At 47.5% G+C, this 24,469-nt stretch overlaps 1 protein-coding gene and 1 long non-coding RNA gene across 4 annotated transcripts in view; one reads left to right on the top strand and one right to left on the bottom strand.

Annotated features, from left to right (window-relative positions):
• Positions 1-24,469, top strand: part of LOC142577288 (band 7 protein AGAP004871-like) — a 505,838-nt gene that overhangs the window by 206,626 nt on the left and 274,743 nt on the right. Inside the window, exon 1 of one of the 3 annotated variants that reach the window (XM_075687087.1) lies at positions 9,384-9,581. The exons of the other annotated variants lie outside the window; for them this stretch is intronic. Coding sequence (XP_075543202.1) covers positions 9,467-9,581 — 115 coding nt within the window. The 5' untranslated portion in view covers positions 9,384-9,466. Of the gene's footprint in view, positions 1-9,383; positions 9,582-24,469 lie in introns of those variants that run through there. 3 annotated transcript variants of the gene reach the window in all.
• On the bottom strand, positions 19,739-21,244 carry LOC142571145 (uncharacterized). The gene is made up of 2 exons (XR_012825781.1): positions 21,078-21,244; positions 19,739-19,871 (listed from the first exon to the last, which is right to left on the bottom strand). It is a non-coding gene; the product is annotated as an uncharacterized LOC142571145 (long non-coding RNA).

Below are 24,469 nucleotides of genomic sequence, written 5' to 3'. Positions count from 1 at the left end.
CTGCCGACAAAGATGGCGTGAAGGAGCCAATCGCGCTATCAAGAACAGATGCAGCAGAGCAACTTCGAGTGCTTGCATATGATGCCTTACACTCGTTGTGGAACACACCTAGTTTTCCGCACGCACGTCTACACCAACTGGACCCCCGTCTGCAACTTCAGCCTCCACCTGGACTATCCCGACCTGAGACAACGGTACTTTACCGACTGTCTCTTGGCGTAGCATTTACGAAGTCGTTTGCTTTCCGCAACGGATGGGAGGACAATGCTGCGTGTGACCACTGCGGCGACGAGGAAACTATCGAACGCGTTCTTTGTCATTGTCCCCTATACAACGCACACAGGCAGTCACTCGTGACCACGCTGGCCCGTCTTGACGACCGGTCGTCTTCAGAGCAGACAGACCTGGAACGCCGACCTTGCGGTCGTCACACCGTAAGACAGTGAATGCACTCTTGAATTTTTTACGTTCGAGTGGCATATTGGAGAGTCTGTAATTCTCATGGACGTTCACGACCTTCCGTACGTTTTTTACCCGTTAGTTTGCCTTTTCTCTCCGCCCTGTTTTTTTCCGTCTATAATATCCCCTTACCCTTCCCCCAGAGCAGGGTAGGAAACCAGAATCTCATTCGGTTAACCTCCCTGCCTTTCCCATTCCGTTTATTTCTATCTCTGTCTGATCCAATATCCAATATAAGGGTCGCTTGGTTCATATTTCAATCCAGGCAGCCCGCTAGCTACAGTACAGCGTGCAATTTGTGCGGGTGTGATGAAACCCTGAGCACCTTCTGTGTCATTGCCTGCCCACCCTTTGACATTTAACGACGTACTTTACAAGCGAAGCTCAACCTGCTGGACAATAGAGCGCTCTCAGAAGAAAAGATCCTTGGGCCATGGCCTATGCGTTCTTACATGCAAAAGGCCACAAAAGCCCTTCTGCGTTTCTTGAAGCAGACTTAACTGTATGAACTCTAGTTACAATGGAGATTCCTCTGCGACTGATTGTGAATGACCGACTATTCTTTTTGCTTTCTCTCCTTATCTGTTCTTCCCTCCCCCCCCAAGTGTAGGGTAGCCAACCAGGCACGTCCTTGGTTAACCTCCCTACCTTTCCCTCTTCGTTTCTCTGTCGCTCTCCTCGCCTTACTCAAAGTGCGCTTCGCCGTGTTTCAGCGCACACGCCGCGTTGATTGCTATGCAGCACGTGCTGCTCACGTCGTACGGCGCGCGGCAGCTTGGACGGCGTTGTTCGTTTCTGTTGTTGGGTCAAGATGGCGAAATAGACGATCTTGCGAGGTTTATCTCGCTTACTTACGCGAATATTTACGCATAAACACCCACATCGCCTGACGAAGACAAGTTCCCCTCGCCTAAACGTTGGCTCCAGGGACATCCCTCGTTCTACCCCTGTTGGCCACTTCGAGCCTCCTTCTTCCTGTGAACTTCCATTTAGCTTCAACTCATCTAAGGGGCACATCGATGCTTCTGCATTAGAAGAGTGGCCAGTATGACCATTAGAGGTGGCTCAATGAGCCAGAGAAGACGCAAAAACAAAAGTATGTGGTGAAATTCCGTGAAATTCCCGCACCACCTCGCCGTGACGTCGTGAATTTTTACATCAAGGTCTAGTTGATTGTTTATAGGCAAATTATGAATAGGTGCCATTCTAAAGGAACCACTGACTTAACCTACCAAGTTTCGAGAACTTTTCTGCACGAAAACGGCCCAAATGCATGTAAACGCGCATGGTCAAGTTCGTGAACTCGCACTGACGGCGTTAGCAATTAGTTTCTGCCAGTGCTAGGGCAGTATCAAAGATACATGTATCTTAGATACTCTTTGGTTACCTTGTATCTGCATGATGCATCTGGCAAGGCGTACGTACATCAGTATCTGTATTTCCGATACACGAATGAATGTACCCTGTATCTTAAGATACAAGACACTGCTATCGCAACATCACCGTGCGAAGCTATAAACGTTGGCTGAACTTCGCTTCTCAAGCTGATACTGCTATCCCTAGGTCACCTGAACAAAATTAAAGACAGTGACATTGCTTTAGCTTTCCGCCAGAGCACTACAGCGAGGGCAGGTGATGAGGACCGCGCGTCCTTATTCGTGGAGCAGAGTCACGCGGTGAAGCTTGCGCCATCTCTACAAAAACATGCTCGCCGCCGACCTTTTATTTTCTTGATTTTTTGTCTTTAGTTGTGTTGGTGCCATGACACTTATTCGTAGCCACTGTACTGTGCTGCGCACGCCAATGCATGCGGCATCTTTCGCGCAAATTCTGATGACGTTATATTGTCGTTATCGAAGTTTCTCTTGCGTGGTGTTTTGTTACGAAGTCTGAAGAATGAAAGAATAGGGTTGCCTTGCGCCCAGTGGCTTTCTCGCATCAGCGATTTGAAGGATCTCGGGGATGTAAGTGTGACTGCTGCGACCCGATGCGTAGATGGCGCTGTTTCCCGGAGGCTTGTGCATGAGGCGGCTATGTTGTGTACGTGATTGTTGCTCTCAAGCACGAAAATCAGCGTTTACGGACAAGATAAAACTCCTCAGCAGTATTTGCGCCATCTTGCAGAGGCTTCCTATTGACGTTCTTGTGATTATATTGTAATTATTGTAATTATATGGCGACCCGCTAGCTGGTTGGCAAGCAGATCAGAGATTCCCATCGATTACAAAAGCAACAAGCAAGAACCGTTCACAGCGCAGCGTTTGAAAAGCGTTCCTGTTAAGCAGCTAAAGCAACCCCAATAAACTGCTTCGCAATGAAAATATTATACATTGAGCAAGACAGACAAAAAATTGTGAGATACTAACAGAAATTTTATTAAAATGAAGCAAGGTTGGTCGCAGTTAAGAGATTTGCAGCCAAAAATTGTTTGTGCTTACGGATTTGCTGCTACATTATCTACATATATAATAAGAAATTTGGGATTGCATCGAAGTACCTCAAGATACAACGGGAAAGTATCGTATCGGATACAGTAACTGTGGTAGTATTTTGTATCTGTATCTGAAATACTTTTTGCCCGACTATCTTGTGTAGTATCATGGTACAATCACAAAGTATTTTTTCCCAGCCCTGGTTTCTGCCTCGCAATTCAAAACAGCTAATTTTAGCAATCTTTTTTTCTCTCCACTAGTAATCAAGTTTCTCGCGTCAAACGAATGAAAATAGAGTTGCCGAAGAACCCATTACCAAACTAATACACTTAAGTGCTTCTCTATAGCGTCCTTCTACACTGTAAAATAATTTGCACCATTAAAGGCGAAAAAGGGTGCAAATGTGTCGATAACTCACACCCTTAGGGTGTGAGTTATAGACACATTTACACCCTTTTTCACTTTTAAGCGTGTAAATTATTTTACAGTGTAAGTGGTTTCGAACTGGTTAATTGCGCGATGCGCGCGGGCGCATTCCTGGTCCCTCACGTGGGCGCGCCGAGAATTACAGGGTTGCAGCTGTCTCGCGCCGAGCTGTTCGCACGCTGGTTGGTTTTTAAAATTCCACTTGGTTTGGAGACAAATCTTCAGCCAGGTACGAAACACATTCAGCCATGACCACATCGTGAAACTGACGCGGCTTGGCAAATGCGCAAACGCTTGCCAATCACGTTGTCGCTGAAGTAGATGAGCCACGGCCTAATAACGCTTGTTAACAGCTTCGTTGTGCTTCGTACGAAGCTTCGTGCTCACATGAACAGCTTTGCAATGCTTCGTACTTATGGTGAACAGGGACCAAATCCACGAAGCTTACAGTTCGTAAGAACTCTTTGTAATTGGCGGGCCACCTTAAGTGATACGCTCGCTGTCTTTATATGCCTGCAGCTTTTCGTACGACCTACACTGGCGTATAGAACTGCTTCGCGAACACGGGCCTAGCTTCGCGACGCCTCGCTTCGTACGAAACTTCGCGTGCGTGCGAACAGCTTCGTGATGCTTCTTAAGCTTGGTGCGGAGCTTCGTACGCGTGTGAACTGTCTCGTAATGCAGTGCAGCTTTACTGCATCTAAAGCTTTGTAAGGGAAACGTTTGCGCTAGTTCTCGGATCATCCTGAGCGTACGTACAGTGCCAGGCCAAACGCGCGCAGAAACGAGCAACGGCAGTTGGCATTCAGCGCTCTCCGTGTTGTTTCTCGTTTACGTCCGCGTTTCGTTTTGCGCTGTAAGTGCATTCAGGATACATTCCGGGCACTGCGCGATTTTGCGCAATGGCACCTCCTGTGCGCCGTGCGCCCTGTGTGTATAGCTGTGCGGGTGCTCCCTCTGACACATTTCTCCCCTCTGCTTACTCCTCCTTGGCGAGTCGGAGCCCGCGTCAGGCTGCCTTGCGCTCGGCAAATAAACCGATGCGTGCGTGAAGGCGGAAGGCAGCGCGCGCGTCCGTCGCGGCATGTGTATGTGTATGTATACGTATGTGTATACGTGCTCTGGGCGTTGACTTGGCTCGTCTCGACGCCGCTTATTTTGCCTCCATCGCATGCTAGCGAGCGCTCGTCGAGGATTTCATCCTAACCGTAACCGAGCAGAGCGACGTTCTATCGGGCAGCACGTCGTATCATGTTGTCTGGTCTGCTCATTTCTTTTTCTCTCTTTCACTAATTTCGCTCTTCTGAATGCCTTATTCATTCGTTTGTTTGCGATGTGTAATCGCCCCATAAGTCGCAGCATATCTGTGTGTTTAGTCGTGGGTTGGTTCACCGCCTGGCTTAGTTTGTTTTCTCAAAGAATGAAACGAGCGCCGAAGTGTTTCATCAGCGGTCATGCGAAAGCCTCCGAGCCTTTATTTATGTTTTTCCCTTCAGGCTAGCATCAACTTTCTTTCTTGCTCATGTTCTTGTTTTCACGAGAGCGAAGAATACAAGACGAGGTTAACTAGAGTCAGGGTGGCTTTGTAATAATATTATTTATTTATTTATTTATTTATTTATTTATTTATTTTCTTACAATCTGCTAGCACATATGGCTGTGGCAGGATCGACACACAAATGCAAATGTAACTTATGATTTCAAGCAATGTAAAGGAGACAAACTTCCATTAGTAAGAGCACAGAGTGTTGCGAACTTTTTCCTTGAACGAATGAAGCAGAACTGTGTTGGTATAAACACTTTCAAAGAAAGCATGTAATGAACATATCGTTATTAACAGCAAAAAGTAGGCCATTCTACTAACCAATGCCCATTATCTACTGCTCTCGCAATGCTTATTAATTGGTAAAGAAAAGGTGTAAAGTTCGAAATATACTTGTCAGTTGAACTACTGAACAATGTGCTCATTTAGTGCATTCCAGTCATTTGCCGTAGGCGGGAAATTTTATTACCTAAATGTGTCGTTGTGGAGCGTGCACTATGTTAAGTGTCTGCAGTGTGTTGCCCTCGTGTGTCCGTCTTTGGAAAAGGAAGCGACTCGGTGACTGTTATACTATTAATTTCATTATTTAAGTGAGTGAAGGTTGTTAAGATGCAAAAGCCTAGCCTGCTTGCGTACTTTAGTATTCTGCACGGGGTAAATGTTAATCAGCATGGTAAACGCTGTACGTAAAGGATGAAGGAGGAAAAGAATAAAGCGAGTAACATGGGCACACATGGGAAGAAGCACGGAACGCGCTCACGTCCCTTATGCCATTGCATTTGAAGAAACTGGGCCCATATACTCAACAAGCAGTTGTAAACTAATTCGCAAGCACAAACGCCGACTAATCGTGATCCGGCAAAAGAAAAGCATTTGTTTTTTGCGAAAGTAAGTAACGTTCTGGAGAATGCTTTTTAACTCTGGTAGAGGCACATATCGGTCAGTACCAGAAACTCTGTTCTGGTAGCTCGAACTTGCAGAGGGTGGTACAGAGAGAGCTTGACTTTGCGCACCGGTGTTGTAGCAGTCGCATATGAGTCATGCGATTGTCACATCCCAGCATCTTAGTTCAGTAATAAGTGAGTCCATGAAAGCGGTATTTTTTAGAGTAGCTGGAACGCAGCAAGTTTGTCTTCCTTCCACTCACTCGAAAAATATTTTTAAAAATACCACTTCTATATACTTACCCGTCAGACTTCTTAAGATTACGAGTAAATTAATACAACTATTTCGGTGTGACATTATCTTGGATTTTTAATATTAGTGAGGTTTGCGCATCTGCCTTCCGCAAGCTCTATGTCTGAAACATAAACTTGAAAACACTACCGCTAACGTTAAACTTCAAGGCTGCACTTCTCTTGTTCGGCCAAAACTACGAGCAGAATGCGCATGCATTGTCTGGGATCCTGATACTAAATGCAATGTTCATAGCCTTGGATTTCCGTGGAAGGCTGTAAGGTCGATAATAAACAAATATACCTTGTTGAACTCGCCCTCTGACCAAATGGAAGCTAATGACATAGAGCCGTTACAAGTACGATGGAAAATGCTTAGGCTAGAGTTTCTCTCACACCTTTACAATAAAGAACTGGTTTTAATCCATCACTGTATACATTTAATTACCAGGCTAATATGGCACCATCAACAAAACGCACTAATGCATATTTTGCACCCCCTGACCTGCTCAAGTTTTCTTTTTTTCCTTAGAAGATGAATGAATAGCGGTTTTTTACTGAAGCAGGTGATCAGGATGCGAAACAACATTATGGTGTTTGCATTGCTGTTCTTCGCTTTGTTGGGGGGACTATTTTATCTTTCTTTGTATTGGCAGCCATGCCATGCGGTCTTTGGTTTGTGCCCGCCTCGTGAAAGGGGTTGCTTCAATTCTAGGAGCTCGAACTACTGGCATCCAAGTGCCCACACAGGCACCGTTCATCCGATACCATATTCAAAGAGCTTTCCACTCGTAAGTGTTCCTTGCCATTGGCCCATAGAATGTCCAAGTTCCGGATTGACTGGAATTTTCCCTTACGAACAATTTTAGACCAATAGCTTTTTTGTGAATACTGGCCCTGGTTTCTTAAAAAATAATTGCAGAAAACGAACATTGCCACTTCCTCACGCACAAGAGAAGCGGCACACAAGAGCCACCTGTCTCCCCATAGCTATACTTGTGGTAACCTCATCTTGTCGATAGGACCATTTAGTATCAATTACTGCGAAGGGCTGATAGTTTTGTGGATATACGCTCGTACACGCTTGCTTCTGTGTCGGAAGGTTACGGAGTGTATATTGAAGTGCAAAGACCTATGTGAATCCATCGTCTGAAACACGAAGTCATCCGCACCGTTCACTTAGGCTTCGAAGCGACCACATACCAACGACGTCTATGGTCACGTGATTCACAGCCGCTTGGTTGAAAAGCAAGTATCAAATGATTTGACTGTATACTGTAATAAGAAAGCGCTGCGGCCAAGAATAAAATATATTGTGCAACAATCCACAAGGTGGACGTACATTCATGAGGATCGAAGTTCGCACTCAGGTGGAACTAGAATGAAGTTAGAAAGAAAATCTCGTGCAACTTCTTCTTCCAGAAGAACGCGTACCGAATTTAGTGACTTTTGTTGCATTGCACAGTTTCAATGTGATGTGCAGAACGGGTTAGCAATGTTTACTTGCAGTCAGTGCACTTGACAAGGGGGTGAACATACGTCATACTTTGTGATCAACAGACTACCGTACATGCACAGTGCTCACGGAATTAAACGTGACAGGGAGCATTTATTATAGCCTTGCATATCTGCAAATTACTCGAGATTACCATGTCATGTCGCTAGGAATCTAGTCATCAAAGGTGGCGCGGACTCCCATCTAAGTGTACGCGCCAAAATTACGTCGATGTGACACTGCAGCCGGTGGAAACGAAAGTATGGTGATTAGTTGGCCCTAAATTTACGCGTTTGATTCCGTAAGCACTGTACCTTCGTCAGTGTTCTGATTTACTGTGTTCTGGTTCACTGACTCCAGACCTCTGAAATGGTGTAGAATAGGAAAGAAAGGGAGTGAGAAAGCACGCGCTCGCAAAGAAAACCCACACCAAGATATACACGCGCGCAGAATACCGCAGCAAAAAAAGTTAGTTTATTGAGGCATCCAGCAGGCGTGCTATAGGTATTTTAGTGGGCCACAGTTCACAACCACGACATTGCCACGGCCCAAGAACGTCCCGGAGCTGAAGTCGCGTGTCCTGTAAGTGTTGCTCAAGACGGCCCTTTAGTTTGTAAAGCACCTACAAGTACAAATTAAATGGTCAAAGCGCTCGTCATCAGCGCAGTCGTAACACAATGGCATGCTGGACAAAGGTACGTTAAATAAATAGTGTCTCGTGTAAGCAACATTAAGGCGAACGTAGAGGAGTGCAATAGCTATAATGACAAGGATGTGCCATATCTTGGTTTGTTCCATCGATGGCTCTTTTTCGCTCTCATCTGTCAAAACCGCTTTTGGGGTTCGTCTGCCATCTTTTCCATGGCCTCACATCAACGGAAAAGCGCAACCGTTAACAACGGACCGCGATTTAATGCTGTACTTTTTGGAGGAATGCATCCCCGCGCGGTCCCATCTTGGGAAGTATCATCACCTATATTATACCCTTCAGGGCAACTTTGCGAGTTTTCTGCATTTTTGGCTTTGGCCGTCGTCAGCCGACTTCATTTACCAGAAGCGACACAGCAACTTTTTTTGCCACCCCCAGCAGTCTCGCTGCGTCACTCGGCTGCCTGTTTTGTGAGTGGCCGCCCCATCGAGCACCAAGTGGGTCGTGATAAGTGGCACGCGCTCGGTTGATTTCCGCGCTATAGCTTCGCCGTTCCAAACGAAAGATTTCTTTCCCCGCTTTGCTCGCGTACTTCAGCATTCGGGTGGGGCGGAGACCGTGCAGCTGGCTGGCGCCGCACCAGCGTTGCGTCGTCCGCGGCTCCTCTCACCGGAGGCCCCGAGCAGAGTCAACAAGGTCATCGACGGCGCTCAGGGCAATTTTGATCGCTATAGCTCCGGGTGACTGCGTCCGACGGCGGGGCACTGCCGAGCGGAGCAATCGAACGCACGAAATAATTTCCCCACCCAAGACAGAAGCAACCAGCCGATAACGCGCATCACCGCCGGCGGCCGCTTTCCTCATGTTGCGCTGTTCATTAGGGCACACAGCGGTTAGTGCGCACATTCTAAGCGAGACTTCCTTCCGCGAAGACGAGTTGGCAACAAGATGGCCGCTCTAGCAGGTCCTCCCTCGCGCGTCTAGCGCGACGGCTCATCAACGGCTCGCCTTGGCGGGAAGTGCTCAGTGTTTACTCTTTGGTGTTTCCCTTCTGTGCGGAATTCGACGGCTTCTTTGTGTACCGACTATTCACCATTGCAGCTCTCTTTCTGCGCGTCCGCGCGTTCGCCGGGACGCGGTGGCGCTGCTTGGGATGCCTCTCCCAAGGGATGAGCACCTCCAGTCTTTCGGGGAACCGCCGGCAACCCTGAGTGCATTCGTCGTCACGCGTGCGTAACCTCGCGACGGTGTGTGTGCGCGGGGCCCGGACATCCGCTGGCGCAGGACATGATGTCGAGCAGCCTGTCCACGGTGGCGCTCGAAGACAACTCCGGCGGCACGCAGATCTCGCTTGCCACGGAAGTGGACTCGACGGCGCCAGTCGACGGTTACGACGAGACAGGTGAAAGGTTCACTGGCTCTGTCGGCTTGGAAGCGAACGAAGCGCGCGAATTGCGGGCACCGAATCCACGCGCGCAACCTCCGCGCGTGCTCGATGCCTGCAGTTCTCGAGCCCATGTTTGCAGCCGCTATGCGTACGCGTTTTCTTCTCGCATTCAGATTTGTTCATTTGCCAGGTACACGAAGGGGGGGGGGGGGGAGGCTTTCATTACGAATTTGTTATTTCTGTTCAATTTGCTTTTGCTCGACGTTGTGAGGAAATGATCGAGTAGCCATTTTACGAAAATAACCGCTGCAACTTCACTTAAGCAACAATATGGGACAGAATCGGGAAAGGCCTGAAGACGGCTGCATGAAAAGCGAGAGCAGGTGTCGAACAACTGCAATAAGCATTAAAGACTATGCGCTGGCCGGGAAGCAAGCCTTTAGTGAGCCCAGAATAGTTTAGTAAGGGCTCATCGAGAGGCGGCACCGGCACTCGCCGCAACTTGATTGCATCAACAGGTCCCGCAAACAGCAAATGCGAGTATGCTTAAAGGAGTACTGACACAAAAATTTTCGATCTTGGTTTTTCTGCTGCAATAAGTAGCTAACGGCGCAGTAATCACGGCACGAAAAATCACTGGGTTAAGAGCGCGACAGGTAATTATTTGGAGTCTTGGAGGTAATTTGAGCTTCGTGTTGCTAGCTCGTCTGATACGCCTGCACGTGTTTTGCGATGTCGTCCTTGTTTTCGTCGTCTAGCTGTAACTATTTCCTGCTGCGGTAGTCACCGCCGAATTAGACGTGGCCAACTACATTTGATTGTATCCACTACAAAGCAGCGACTCGGAAAATGCGGCTGGCGACACCGGTACAACGAGACATTCGTCGTGGGCGCTTTGGGAATGAAACATATTTCGGAGCAGGACACAAGGCGAGATACAAGTCGACACAGCATCAGGCTTGAGGGTACGTAGTCTTGGTGGAAGATCATCGGACTGCTCTCAGCTCGACCATTTTTGTTTATACCAGGCAAGCTCGAAATGAAACGAGCAAATCTGGCTGCTCTTAGACGGGGTCCATTCTAAGCGTCCGGCGGCGCGCACGAACTCGGACCACTTCTGCCGCTTATCGACGCCGACGGTATCGCCAAAGAGCAAGCCAAGCGAGCTGGCGCTCGTTGGGAAACTGTATATATAGGCCTAGAATCGCTGGCCGTCGGATTCTAAGCCGACGGACCTTGCGACCCGTCCGCAGCTGGTAATAAAGCACCTATATTCGTCAACACAATCAATGTTTGCACATTTGTGTCGCTCATACGTGACAATACAAGTAGTCTTCCCGACTCCGTTGGGAGCGATGAGAAAACACGTTAGCCAGGCGAGCCGCTTCGCAGAGACGATTGTCGCGGCGGCTGCGCTGACCACTTGGGAGTCAAAAACACGCTAACGATTTACTATATCGCGTAACGTTTTATAGCATGCACAGAGGTCACTTTGTGAGTTATTTCGTGTCAGAAACAAATTTTAGCCCATTGTTGTGCCACCATCAGCGGCGAAAGAGGTCGGCGTCACGACCAGGGAGGAAAAAAAATATGACACCAAGACTATCGGAGCGGCGAGAAACTTGCCCGCAGAGCCGTCCCGACAACAGCGCAAACTCGTGACGTAGCGTTTTCTCGGTTGTTTACAATCCTTCTTTGATGTCGATGTTGCGAGGTGCTGCGTTTTGCGGTTGACTGCGCGCATGTACTTTAAAATTAATATTAAATATGTGCTAAGCTGTATTCGCCGTTGATATTTCGCAGGCGATATGTGTGTGCCCACATAAATCGATCTCACACGTTAGCTCGACTTCGAAATTTTGTGTCACCACTCCTTTAACGTCGTCGCTCTAGTTGAAATTCCTTGTGCGATCCTTTCGCGATTGATAAGTTGGTTCATTCGCACTGGTTCATTCACACATTCACGCTTGCGCAATGCGAAGTCTAGATCGCAACGCGATCTAGACTGCGCACCGCACAAGCGCCCGTGGTCCCCGAGTACGTCTAGAGCGAAACGTCGCGCAAACTGGATAGACTCGGGCGACGCAGACAAACACAATATGCTGACTAGTGACCTCTCACTCCATTGTCTTCCCGTGCTTTCGTATATCAAAGGTATGCACACAAAAAGAGAGAAGCATACGTGGCCATCGGAAATCTGAAGAGGATAATCATGCATTTTTTCCCCTGAAATGAACATGACAAATACATTACGTGAGGACACATTCGCGTTTAATGTGGGGTCATCTCGCTTGAAATCGTTCCGCGTCCGAGGGGGGAACTTCGCGTTCTACCGCGTGAGAGCTAGCACGAATCGTGGCGCTGGCAATACAATCTTGAAACTTAGACCCAGTCGACAATGGCGAAGCGCATAATAAAAAAAAAAGCCAAACTTGAAGTGTTTGTGCTCAGATATGTATCCGCAGCGATGCCTGGTCTTCGGTCAACGCAGTTTGAGAAAGTGTTCCGGCCCCCATTCCGTGAGTATTCGCGCTCAGTGTCGCGGAGGAGCGACAGTCTTACGAACGAAATCTCCAGACTGTGGCCATCGTCTGATGCTATCGATGAAGACTCGTATTGGTTTCATTGCTACACTCTAAGAAAAAGGGATTAAAGGGGTAGGGAGGTTAGTACTTTTGAGTACTAAGCGATTTGCCACAACCATTAGTCCTTTTGGGAACCAACTGACATGGGATGAACTGTTACTCCCCACATGCGCTTACTCCTTCGAGGACTAACAGTTGCTCTTTTCCGATGCTCCTCAAGGGAGTAACGGTAATTCGTTCCGATGCTCCGCAAAGGCGGAATTAATGAAATTAGGCATTTATGCCCTAATAAAGAATTACTGTGCTAAAAAAAAAACGTGCCCAGAGAGCAGGATTATACCTCACGTCCTCTCGCTCACAAGTTAGGTACTCTAACCACTTCACCACGGTGTTTTTTTTTTTTACCGGCTTGCCAAAAGAAAGTCCAATGTGAATATTATATGGCCATAAAAAACAACTAGTCAATGTCGGACCAGTGTGTTGGGATAAGAACGATGTAGGCTAGTCAATTTGTCCAAAGCACTTAGCCAATCAGTAGGATCACTCTGTGCACAGAAAAATTCGCGTATATATAGCACACTTTCAATGAAGTATTCATGTGCTGGGGCCTGAACAATGCACTCATGTCTAATATCCATACGCGTTCGCCACAGGCTATGCATGCACAGAAGCATTAACAGATCGACAGGCACTCCCTCTGTTTCCGCGCATGGCAGGAAGCGTATCCCGAAAGCACTTAACGGCAATTCCTTTTTAAAGCTGCGTTTTAGAATATCCCACAAAAACACTGCGTCATGGCAGTCCAGAAACATGCTCGATCGTCTCCGGTTTTTTGCATATAAAGCAATTCACAGACCAAGGTACAAAAATGCATTTGCTTTCCAACCACGGTTTCACTGGGAGAGTGCCTGTATGTAGTTGAAAAAAGAAAGATTTAACAGAAGCTCTTACCGGCATTCGTTTAACTCTCTTAAGAACATCTCGTTCTGAACCGAAAACAAATGCTGTACGATACGACGGTACAAGCAAGAATACATCAACAAGATATTTATACAACTTCTTACAAGTAACAGCGGCCAGATATTCACTAGAAAGTCTTGCTTTTAGTATTTCGAAAGACGCGACCACTTCCCGCAAAAAAGCACTTAAAGGCATTCACCCCGTATACATGGACGACACTACATAATCAGGCAATGAATCGTGCAGTCGAGCTTAAATCCGATCCGATTAAATTACAGTCTGTTGAATCATACCGTCCCATCAGTCTAACAAACGTGGACTATAAGATATTCATGGAGATTTGAGCTCGACGTCTTTAAAGTGTTAAGTCACTTGTAGGGCCACATCAGAGATGCGGCATAAAAGGCAGGACAATCTTTACCAATGTTCACACAGCTAGAATTGTCCTTGAATGCTGCGACGGAATGTATGGGCGCGTGGCCATGTTGCAATTACGTCTGCACAAGGCGTTCGATAAAGTCGTACACGAAGTTCTGTTCTCGATCCTAGACCCTATCAATGTTGGAACCGTTATTACCGAAGGTGTTAAAATGATGTACAATGGTTGTATAGCGAAGCTGATAATTAATAGGCAGTTAAGTGATGGTATTCCTGTGCAGTAGTCTGTGAGACAGGGCTGCCCTTTATCCCCCCTGCTTTTCGCTCTCTACCTCAAGCCCTTTTGTCTGCGGCTGCTGAAGAGCCCAAACATCCGGGGTTACACTTTTCATGAAACTGAAGTTCGAGTTTTAGCATATGCTGATGATGTAGCAGTGTTTTGTACGGACCATGACAGTGTTACAGCAGTTGTACAAGAGGCTGTAAAATTTTCTACTGCAAGTGGAAGTGCTATTAACTGGAACAAGTGTCTTGGTTTTTGGCGTGGGAATTGGCAATACAAGCCTGAGACTTTTTGAAACATGCAATGGGCGGTAACGCCAGGCACCTACCTAGGTGTGCCCCTCGAACATTATCGTGATAGCAAAGAATATTGGGACAATGAAGTAGTGCGAGTGAAAACCCAGACCGGCAAATGGGGAGGGCATACATTTTCAATGTTTGCAAGAGCCACCGTGTGCAATTTGTTTTGAGTCGCTAAAATTTTTTACTTGATGCAAGCGTTATGTCTGACGAAGATGTCTGTGCAAAAGCTGCATAGAGTATTTGCTACGTTTATTTGGGCTTCAACACGGGAACGTACAAGTCGTAGTAATCTGTTCCATAGAGTGTTGAATGGAGGGCTGGGGTTTTCACATTTGTTCCTCAAACAGATTGTAAGCAGGTTTCTATTTTTGCCTGATCAAAAGGATACTTTTCTGAGAACTTCATCACGGTGGTCGGTTGGCAGGACCGGATATTCAGACAGGGTTAAGCATCGGAACGCAAGTGCGGCAATGTAAAAGAGACTCGGCATTTTGCGCATGCAATGCAGTGAGAGTCTAACGTTGAGTGTACTTGCAACCATAAGCGACTGCGGAAAGAAATCAGCCCGAGTATTCTTAGGGTCGTTTAAATTGAGGCACTGCGTGTAGCGAGCTCAAACGGGGCACCCAAGACGACAGAGAAGGACAATTTCTGTCGCTTAGCGTGTCCCGTTTGAGCTGCACATCGCTTCAGTTAAGTTCGTAACCTGGTTGGAACAGAAGGAACATAGGTACTATTGACCAAAATAATGTAGCCGTATATCAATGACTTGCGCGTTTAATGTGCATCGCTCACTTATGTTGTGCGCACGAAGGCCATGGCTCTTCACATTCCAGCTTTTAAGTTTCAGGCAATTTTCTCACGAAGACGCAAGGTGCTGCTTTGCATGTAGTTCAATAGAAAGTGCAGGAACTTCGAACTATTCACTATTTGTAGACAATACCGTTTCCGCCGCATCACTCCATGACGCGGACGAAAACAGCGAAGTGCATGGGGAGTAACTGTTGTCGTTCGTCCTCCCGTTGCTCTCTTTCCGACCAGGGGCGAAACACTTACTCTCCGAAATTTGCACACGGCCCGCACATTCATGCAGTTAGTCCTTTGAGGGACGAAAGCGCCCTTTTTAGGACTGACGGCCCAGTTACTCCCGTTTTCCCCGGGATTTTTCTTAGAGTGCATACGCATACGTTCGCAAAATAAATAAATAAAGAAAGAAAAAACAATTGTGCGAATCCATGTCGAGCGACACAATGAGATGCAACAACCCGTGTTGCGCCAGTTCAGAGCTAGAGCATGTCGCATGGCTATTTCCGAGGTCAATCCACGCTGTCTGTCGTATACGTGCACTCTAAACGTCTAAAGCACACGGAAGTCATCACGCGTGCGCGTGACCGGAGCAATTACCGGGTTTCACTGTTAGGCTGTCACGACGCTGCTGGACTTCTAACGCTGCGGAAAGCGCAGGGAACAGTTAGTCTCATTGTGCAACCACTGGGCGCAAAGAACGCCCCAGCAACTCCAGCGTAGAACCCGGCAAGCACTCCTGTCGCTCGTGAGATACAGCCGCCATGGCCGTGAGTGGTATTGGCTAGTTCTGCTCTCACCTGCGGCAAGTTATCTTTTCATCCACTTGTATTTCTTTTTTTCTTATTATTTCTAGATTTCACATAAGAGTAACAGCTAATCTTTCCTATGCTTTTTCTAGCTTTATTGTATATTTGCTTCTATGGCTCCATGTAACTAACAAAAACATCGAGCCTTTCGGCTTCCCATTTTCTCCTCGCTCATTAAAAGAACCTAGTCGCTTGGATTACGACACAAGAACTATAGAAACTAGGTCTACTGTCTCCCTCCTTTCTGTCCCGCCGCCGCCGTCCTCAGATCACCGACTCCTCAGATCCACCTTCACTACATGGCGATGATAAAATAAAACTTTGCCCAATAGCCAGTGAGTAGCCGGATGCGTTAACCGCTGAACTATCGCATGCTTTTATTTTTTCGTCTGTTGTCGCAAGGAAATAACACCACAAATCTAACAGTTGCACAAATGCACACGCACGCATGCACGCACACAGGGAGGGGAAAAGGTGTGTGTGTGGGGGGGGGGGAGGTGGGGGTGGAGGGCTCTTCCTTCTACTCGGACGACAGTCTCTGTGTGCAGGGGTGGATCGGCGTGTCTGTCGATAATGTGCCTCCTCCATTATTCTCCATAACGATTGACATTCTAGTAATACAGGTCCCGTTGCAGTCATTGACATTGGGACCCACGTCTGCATACTATCTGTTACTTCTTCATTGTTATTGAATGGAGAATAAACTGAAATTGAAATAAACAATGTAGTACTCCACCTACCTCATTTTTCAACCGAAAGATCCGGCTGCAGTAGGTCGGGTGGAGGAGGAGGAATAAACTTTATTAGTAGAAATGAGCCGACGGTAAAATCGTCCGAGGTGGGCGGCGTCCCTAGTCCAGGATGCCGTGGGCCTGAGCTGATAGCTTGGCCCTGCTCACCAGGCGATGCTGGTCTTCAGGGCTCGAGCTTGTCAGCTGGGCCTCCCACTGCTCGACGGTTGGTCCGGTGATGGGTGGTGTCGATGGGTTTTGCTGACATTCCCATACCATGTGGTAGAGGGTATTGGGCGTAGAGCAGAAGGCGCATTTTTGAGTATAGCTCGTAGGATACATGGCGTGTAGCAGGGTGCCGTGCGGGAATGTGCCGGTCTGTAGTTTTCGGAAAATCACCGCCTCTTCTCTTGTCAGCTGGGGATGCGAAGGTGGATAGATCCTCCTACCCAGTCTGTAGTGGCTCAGGATATCGGCGTATCTTTTCGGGACGCTATCTTGTTGGTCTACCGGTGCGCGTGAACCTGGTGGGATAGCCCGGAGAATGTGATCTCGGACAGCGGCATTAGCCGCTACATTACCCGCCAGGGACTCGTGTCCCGGGGCTCAGACAATGTACAGTTCTGGAAAATTGTCTCGTTTTTCGAGGATCCTCAGGGCTTGTTTGGAAATGCGGTACTTTTGGTAATTTCTACGTACTGTTTGTGAGTCGGTGATGATTGTGATTAGATCTTCCTCTCGCTGGCCCGTAGTGGCCGCCACGGCTATCGCCGTTTCTTCCGCGCAGTCGATGTCTGGAGTGCTTACCGAGGCCACCGCTACCTCTTGTCCTTGGCCGTTGATCACGCTGATAGCGTGGGACGCTCTGTTCTTGTACTTTGCCGCGTCGGTGTATCGGACTTCTCCTTGTTTTGGTCCTTCGTAAGCCTTACGTAGAGCTTTCACTCTCGCGATCGCCTCCTTTCTCTGTGGTATTCAGGGTGCATGTTTCTGGGGATGCTGGCCACCATGATCTTCTCCCTCAGTTGTTGTTCGTCCGTCGATACCGTGCACGTCCACATGGTCAGGTCGTCTGCATACATTGCGTGACGAATACCCCTGATGTAATGCAGTTATTTATTTATTTTTCTCTGTAAAATGTCCCGAAATCAAAGTGCCTCAGGACAAAGAATGAAACATTGGTCTATGGCTTCAGGCTAGTTGCAGTCTACTGTTCGCGCTCCACGACAAAAATACTCCCTTTCTTTGTGAAGCCTTTTTCTTAGAGACAAGGTTGAAATGCGAAGCTTGAATATTTTGTGCGTGATAGCTTGCATGAAGTTTTCTGGGTGGCGCAGTCTGCGAGATCGGTGGCGTCCGTGCGTGTATTTTGGATGCCACAGCGGCCAGTGTTGCAGCGGATCAAGACAACGAACTTGTTCTGAAAATTAACGCCAAATCTACACTCAGAACTAGTTCCAAAAGAAGGACATGCTTCGTCTTCGTGAGGTGTGCTGCATCACACGTCAGCTATACACTGTGTGGGCGTGTTATAACGGCGCTGCCATGAAAGACGTCCGTTATGTATTGCCACAGACTTTCAGAGGGACAGCGTCATGATGATGATGACGATACCATATATTGGCACATAACCATAACGAGCCAAGACGCGGGTAATATCTTGCTAAGAAAACAGCTTTTTCGTGCTGCGGGCAGCGTAGTTTGTGTTCGCTGTAGTGATGCCTGATGTTGCCTCCGATATACATGCACGGACGGCAGCACACCTAGAGTCTGCACCGCCACGCAGAACCCCGAACAAAATCTCAAGTGAGAAGGTTACATGACTGCTGAGGGGTTACTGCTCCCAAATGCGCATTACCACAGGGGGCATGACAAGATGACGTCGGTGTAACGAAAAAAAAATGGACTTACTGTTACAGCAAACCGAGTTTCAAGTTCTTAACTGCTACCGCAGTAAAATGATGTGTTGGTCGCTTACACTGATACCACAACATTCTTTTAGCTACCCGTGATTTTAGAGAAGCGGTCAAGATCCGCTAAGTTGGCTCTGAGCTGCGCGGGCTCGCACTCTCAACGCAGGTCATACAGACATGCAGTAATGCCCCAGAATGCGAAGATCAGATGAGGAAGTTCATCGGTATACAGAGAAGAAGACAATAAATAAATAAATAAATAAATAAATAAATGGATAAATTGTTTCATCGATCAATTGTCAATCATGCGAGCAGCACCATTACACAGGAACACTAATTTGTTTCTCTAGTTTTTTAGAGCCATTTCATCCTGCGCTGTTCGTTATGCACGAATACGGTTTTATACCTTACGTCTATTTTTATTCACTCACATTTCCAGGGGTTCACGCCTGAGGGCGATCTCCTATAGCTACTCCCTCATAAATAAACCACCTTTCTATCTGTCTACTTGCGTACTTGCAGTTATGTTGTCGCTATCTTAAACGTTAGCTCTACCAATCCTATGATATTTTAGAGAATACCTATACCAAATAAGGCCATAGTAGAGTATGTGCCCACAGCGTTAAAAAAAATGGAGGACCATCAAGCTCCGCCTTTAGGAGTGGAACGCGATAGCATTAAAAGATCCCTGACTGGTTGTCACGCTTCCCGGTAAATGCAGCTTGTGTAACCCTAATGTTTACCGGGAAACACTGACGACGAGCGCTGTATATGCACGAAGGCGTGCTTCCTGGTAGAAACGCGGCCTTTTGCGCGGGCCGATCTCGTGTTATTGTATCGCACATTAATATTTCAGTTTGAGAAGATTTAACATAAAAGGCACGCGCTGTCGGTGCTTTGTCTCATGAAATTTTTTTTGTCGGCTGTCCTTCTCAAAAATGTAGGCAATAACTTTGTAAAGACTGTAAGACAAGGTGTGAGCAACTTTCTTGATACAAGAAGAACTTAAGTGGAGTATGGAATACTGACACGTGTACTTCTTTGTCTTTATCGGCCGACACGTTTCACCGCCTAACAAATGTTATCGTACAGCCATAGAGAAAGAAATTTCAACAAGAGCGGACACTCCCATAGAGCCCAGCGGCCGAATTGACTGTACCACACCAAGCGGTTGTTGTTGACTCCTTCCGGTTTCGGTTTTGGGCGCGCGCGTTTTGAACACCAGTTGGTACACGCCGCGCCGGCTCCGCTGCTCGGCGCGGCATTTTTTTTTTTTTTCGCTTCTGCTGAACCTCGCGTGGCCTTGGCGTGGAATCGTTTCATTATTACGTAGAAATGATTGCGATTGACCTTTACAAGACTGCACCGAATCTGTCAGGTGCAATTTCATAAAGAAAACGAAAGAAGTCTTCTGAAATGATGAAATGTTTATTTTGCTCTATATAAATGCTCGTTCCGGGCTTCTTCTGCATTCATCGAAAGTTGTGGCACCAGGTAAGCAGCAGTCGCTGCCGTACGATGCTCCACCGGATCCCATCAGCTGAAAGTAAATTACAAGCATGTATCATTTTGGCATTTTGACCTAACAGGAGTATTTCGTGTAGAGGCGAAACGTGCGTAAGTGGTGAATGAGCAGCATTACAGATAAATTCACTTTTACGTACATTTCGCAGCAAAGACTCCTCCGAAACAATGCCATAAAATCTGAACATCCGATTTTCAAGCACCCCTCCTTTACCTGGCATTATTTCCTGCACTTTAAGTGCACAAATACACGGGTGACTGCGCGTTTCCAAAACAACTTGGCCTCAGTCGACACGATGGTACGCGAAGTACACACACAGGCTCAGCCAGACCATGTTACACGCTCGCAGAATGCCTTCTAATCGCACTCAAGTCAGACTCGTGGGTGCAAAGCCTGTTTTCAGCCGCTCATAATACGTAAATGTCATGTTCTTGAGCTCCTCCGTGTTATCTTTTACGCGTCCTGCCGGCGCATGCAACACTCCCGTGTTATCACTCTCGGCAATCGCTCGTCGCGTTTTCGAGAAGCGTGAGTACCGAAATAAGGTATATCTTGTTGCAGGGCTATAAAATGCGTCACAAACTTGTCCCACTAAAATTCAGTACACGCAAAACTAACTCACTATGGCCGGCTTGCTTTTTTGCTAACACCTTCACAACCCCAGGCGCGGCGAGCAAGCCTTAAGATATCCCAAAAAGTTACCAGATAAATTACAATACTTTTTCGGGTCAGAGAATGCGTCACGAACTTCTACCAGTAAGATCCAGTACACGCGAAACTAACTGCGGCAGACAGCCGAGCTGCTTTTCGCTAACTGCGTCAATAAGCCGGGCGCGGCAACCGTGCTTCTAAACTACCCCAAATATAACGACGCTAGTTACAATAATGTTGGGGGCCACAGAATGCGCGAAAACTTGTCTGTCTTAGGCGCTACGACGCAGTACACGCATGTATGTACACGCGCAAATGCCTCACACGGCCGAGCCGGTTTTCGCTTACTGCGTCAATAAGCCGGGCGCGGCAAGCGTGCCCAAAACCTACCGAAATAAGTTACAGTAATGTTGGTGCTCATAGAAAGCGTCGCAAACATCTCCCAGGACGAGGCATTAACTGAAATTAACTGCGCCAGGACGGCGGAGCTGTTTTTCGCCAACTGCGCCACTCGAACTAAGCCTAAATGTGCTTAAAATGCGCCGCACACTGTCAAACACAATTTCTCACCTTGCCGTAGTCCAGTAGTGCAGTGGTGCCGTGTCGAAATGCAGACGATACGCAAGAAAAGCATAGAGAAGGCCGGGAGCCCAAAAACATGGGCTATATCCAAAACAGACGGGTCGCCGAGCACGCGAGCTTCGCACGTACGGCCGGCCTCGCTCACTCCTGCGGCTTGTCTGGGGCATGACGTATGCACGCGCGTCTGGCGTGCCGCTAGCTTGTTGCTAGGCAACGCAACAAAAAGTTGCAAAGTGTAAGTTTATTTACACGCAAAACTATTTCACTTTTAGTGGGAAAGAATAAAAAAAAATAAAACGTTGTCTGGAAGTTTATTTCACATTCTTTTTTTTTCTGATGATCGCGTCAACTAACGGATGTTGTTGAAACTAGGCGTGACGTCTTTCCTGTTGCCAGTTTTTGAAGAGTGTCCCCTCTTGTTGAATTTCTTTCTCTATGGTACAGCGCAGGACGTGCCTGCAGGTATCGGAAGTTTGTGGAATGTTATCGATGCTCCCATCCGCTGTCTGTGACCGAACCTTGTATAGTCTGATCGCATGTGTTCGCGGCGCGAATAATGTAGAACTTTGTGGAAGGCACGCGGGTCCCAGCGATTACTCTGGAACATTCGACGACGGATGTATAAAAGCCGACGCGCTTGACCCGCAGGTCAGATTTTTCGACGATCGCCGACCGTGTTCGCCGCTATCGTTGTGCTATATGTGTATCCTGTTTTGTGGGCACAGGTTCGCCCAATAAACGTTAGTTTTGTCGTTCACAGTATTGCTACTGTGTTCTTCGTCACCACCACGTGATAATATATAGGGCAATTTTCGCTCATGGGATGTCAACACCGGTTACCACGTCGACACCGCATTTTCTGAGACACTGTGCGCCTTAACGCCGTCGCGTTAATAGAGAGTTTTAGAATAGGGGCCCCAAACGTTTTGGGGCCCCAAAGAAATAACGTCGAAGCCACTGCGCATGCGCGACACCCAAACTGCATGTGGGTTTTGCGTTGGGAATGCTATTTGGCCGATTTAGCGGGAGTCCAAACAGCGACACCAAAAGCTTTGTGTCAGCAAACATGGTGGCACCCATCGAAGCGACGGCTCTAACCTAGCGCCAAACTGGGTTCGATTCGTGGTAACGCGTGAAGTTCGCAAGCTAGGAGAAGTGACTGCAGTTATCGCTTTCTCTCAACTAGAGTCTGTTATGAAGATTGATGCATTAGACGCCGCTGATTCCGAATTCGATTTGGGATTTTATGGTTCGTAGGCCTAACACGGCTAAGCTTGGCTAGTGAAGGCACGTAAAGTCGAGTTGCTCAAAACTAAGCGATATTAATTCTTTGCTGCTTACAGAATAACCTCTAAATTGTAATTAAACGCGTATACACCCAAGTCAACATTACTATTCCTATCATAATATGGTATATTTTATTTAATTATTTCTAATAGCTTTTCTTTGGCGCCGTAGTGGCGCTGTCAGCGCAAGACGCTATCCGCAAACGCAAAGCCCTATTCTAAAACTCTTCACTCCTGCGAGCCCCAACGCAAACACCCGCAAAGCTCTTGGGGGCCCCAAACCATTGGGGCCCCTATTCTAAAGCTCTCTATTATCGCGCTAATAAAGGCTCAAAACTGCGACTAACTACTAGTCGTTAAATGTTACTTCGTTATGGACTCAGATGCTACTTGGCCAAAAAAATAAAGGAGCTCTGTCATGAGCAACGATATGCAAAAAAAAAAAAAAAGAAGAAGCTAGTACTCTTTCTTGTGTATTTCCAAGGCGTGCTTTCAACGTGACAAACCGACTCCGTATAGATCGGACTCGGCGACACTCAACGCAGTTCTTCGGTCGTGACCGGCCGGCTCTTAATGCATTCTACTTCATGGCGCATCGCATCGACTGGTTCGCCCCAGCGCTCAGCAGACCGCTGCGCGTTTAATTTACCCAGTGAACAAAAGCAATCACAGCACTCTCGGAGACACCATGCACAACACGGCTGCGCGGACTTCCGTGACCGCGCGAAATCGAATTTCACCGCACGTGCTGGCTGCACGTCGCGCGTTAAAAAAAATAAAATAAAAGAGGTCACCGCGCGCACGCGGGAAGCAGCGTGGACCGTCGCAATTACATAGCGAGGAGCGCGAAAAACATCGCTTGAGAAAGCCGCGACACGAATGCTCGCCCTCTGCGACATTCGCGTGTCAGTCGCTGTTTCGAATGGTTCAGTCGAGACGACCGGGGAAAACATAAGCGCCAGGAGACGGCTCATGCAGGTCCCGGAAAGCTCACTCCGGTATGACACGCAGTGACAAAGTCGAAGAAGAATTGAACAGCCAGATCTTTTTTTTTTTTCGTTTTTTCGTTGTTCGCGACGTGTGCTGCGCACCGTTGCGTGACAGATGATGGAAGACGCGATAACGCGTCCCTTATAATCAGGCGGCGCGGCGCTTCTTGGCAAATTCACAACCCGACGCCACGCCGACTCCGCGTGTGGGAGAAAGTGATTTCGAGCGGTGGCAGGACAAATCATTATTTCGTACGCAGACCGATTTTACTCGGTTTGTGTTGTCCGGTTGTTTCGCATTATTGTAAAATCGGCGTGGAAAACAGCTCTTTGTCCCTCTCCTTGCCCCGAACGCTGGCCTTTTGGAGCCGAAATGTAAATCCTTTTTGTTGAACGCACCAATTGACTTGCCTGAAGCGCTTTAAACTCTTCAGATAAACTCTAGAACATATTATAATGGACTCTTGGTTGCTGATTCCTTCTCTCCTTTGACCTTAACTTTCTTATTATTCACTCTTATTTGTCCGGAAAGCGCCCAGCATCAATATTCCATTCAGCGCACGAATAGACGAATCCTTCCCAAAGACCCGTTTGTCTTTATCGCTTTTTAGCAACTGACGTCGTCCTTATGACGCGCGCTTCGTTTTATTGCTTATTTTTGAAGCAGTAAGCATATTCCGCAAGCAAATTTCTATAACAACGTGCGGGCGTACTGCTTCGTGCAGCTGAGCCCGTAAGCAAGCGTGCACGTCTACCATGCGCGAGCTCGAGAAGAGTCGTCTAAGCGTCTGCCCGAAGTAGCAAGAGGACATCGTTGATGGCTTCCACCCATAGTAAGCGGCTTCCGGTAAACTTACCGGAAGAGCCTGTGTTACCGGAAGAGCGCAGTGTTTGGCAGAGATATGCAGACACGCGGCCGTTCGTGAAAGCGCCATCGCATGACGTGTATAGCTGTCATAATGGAAGACAAGCGCTTAGTCCGGCTGTGCTGATGCAGATTACTCTCCTGAACTTCCTATAAGCATGCTTTGATCGGTAAAGACGACGTATTGGCGGAAATAATGAGACTTCGGGGCCAAACGGTTACCTCGCAGTTTAGCGGCGC

The sequence above is a fragment of the Dermacentor variabilis genome, chromosome 1 (assembly GCF_050947875.1).
Source record: "Dermacentor variabilis isolate Ectoservices chromosome 1, ASM5094787v1, whole genome shotgun sequence".
In the NCBI taxonomy this organism is placed as follows: domain Eukaryota; kingdom Metazoa; phylum Arthropoda; class Arachnida; order Ixodida; family Ixodidae; genus Dermacentor; species Dermacentor variabilis.
Note: the sequence above shows the minus strand (reverse complement) of the source record. Positions and strands in the feature narration are given on the sequence as shown.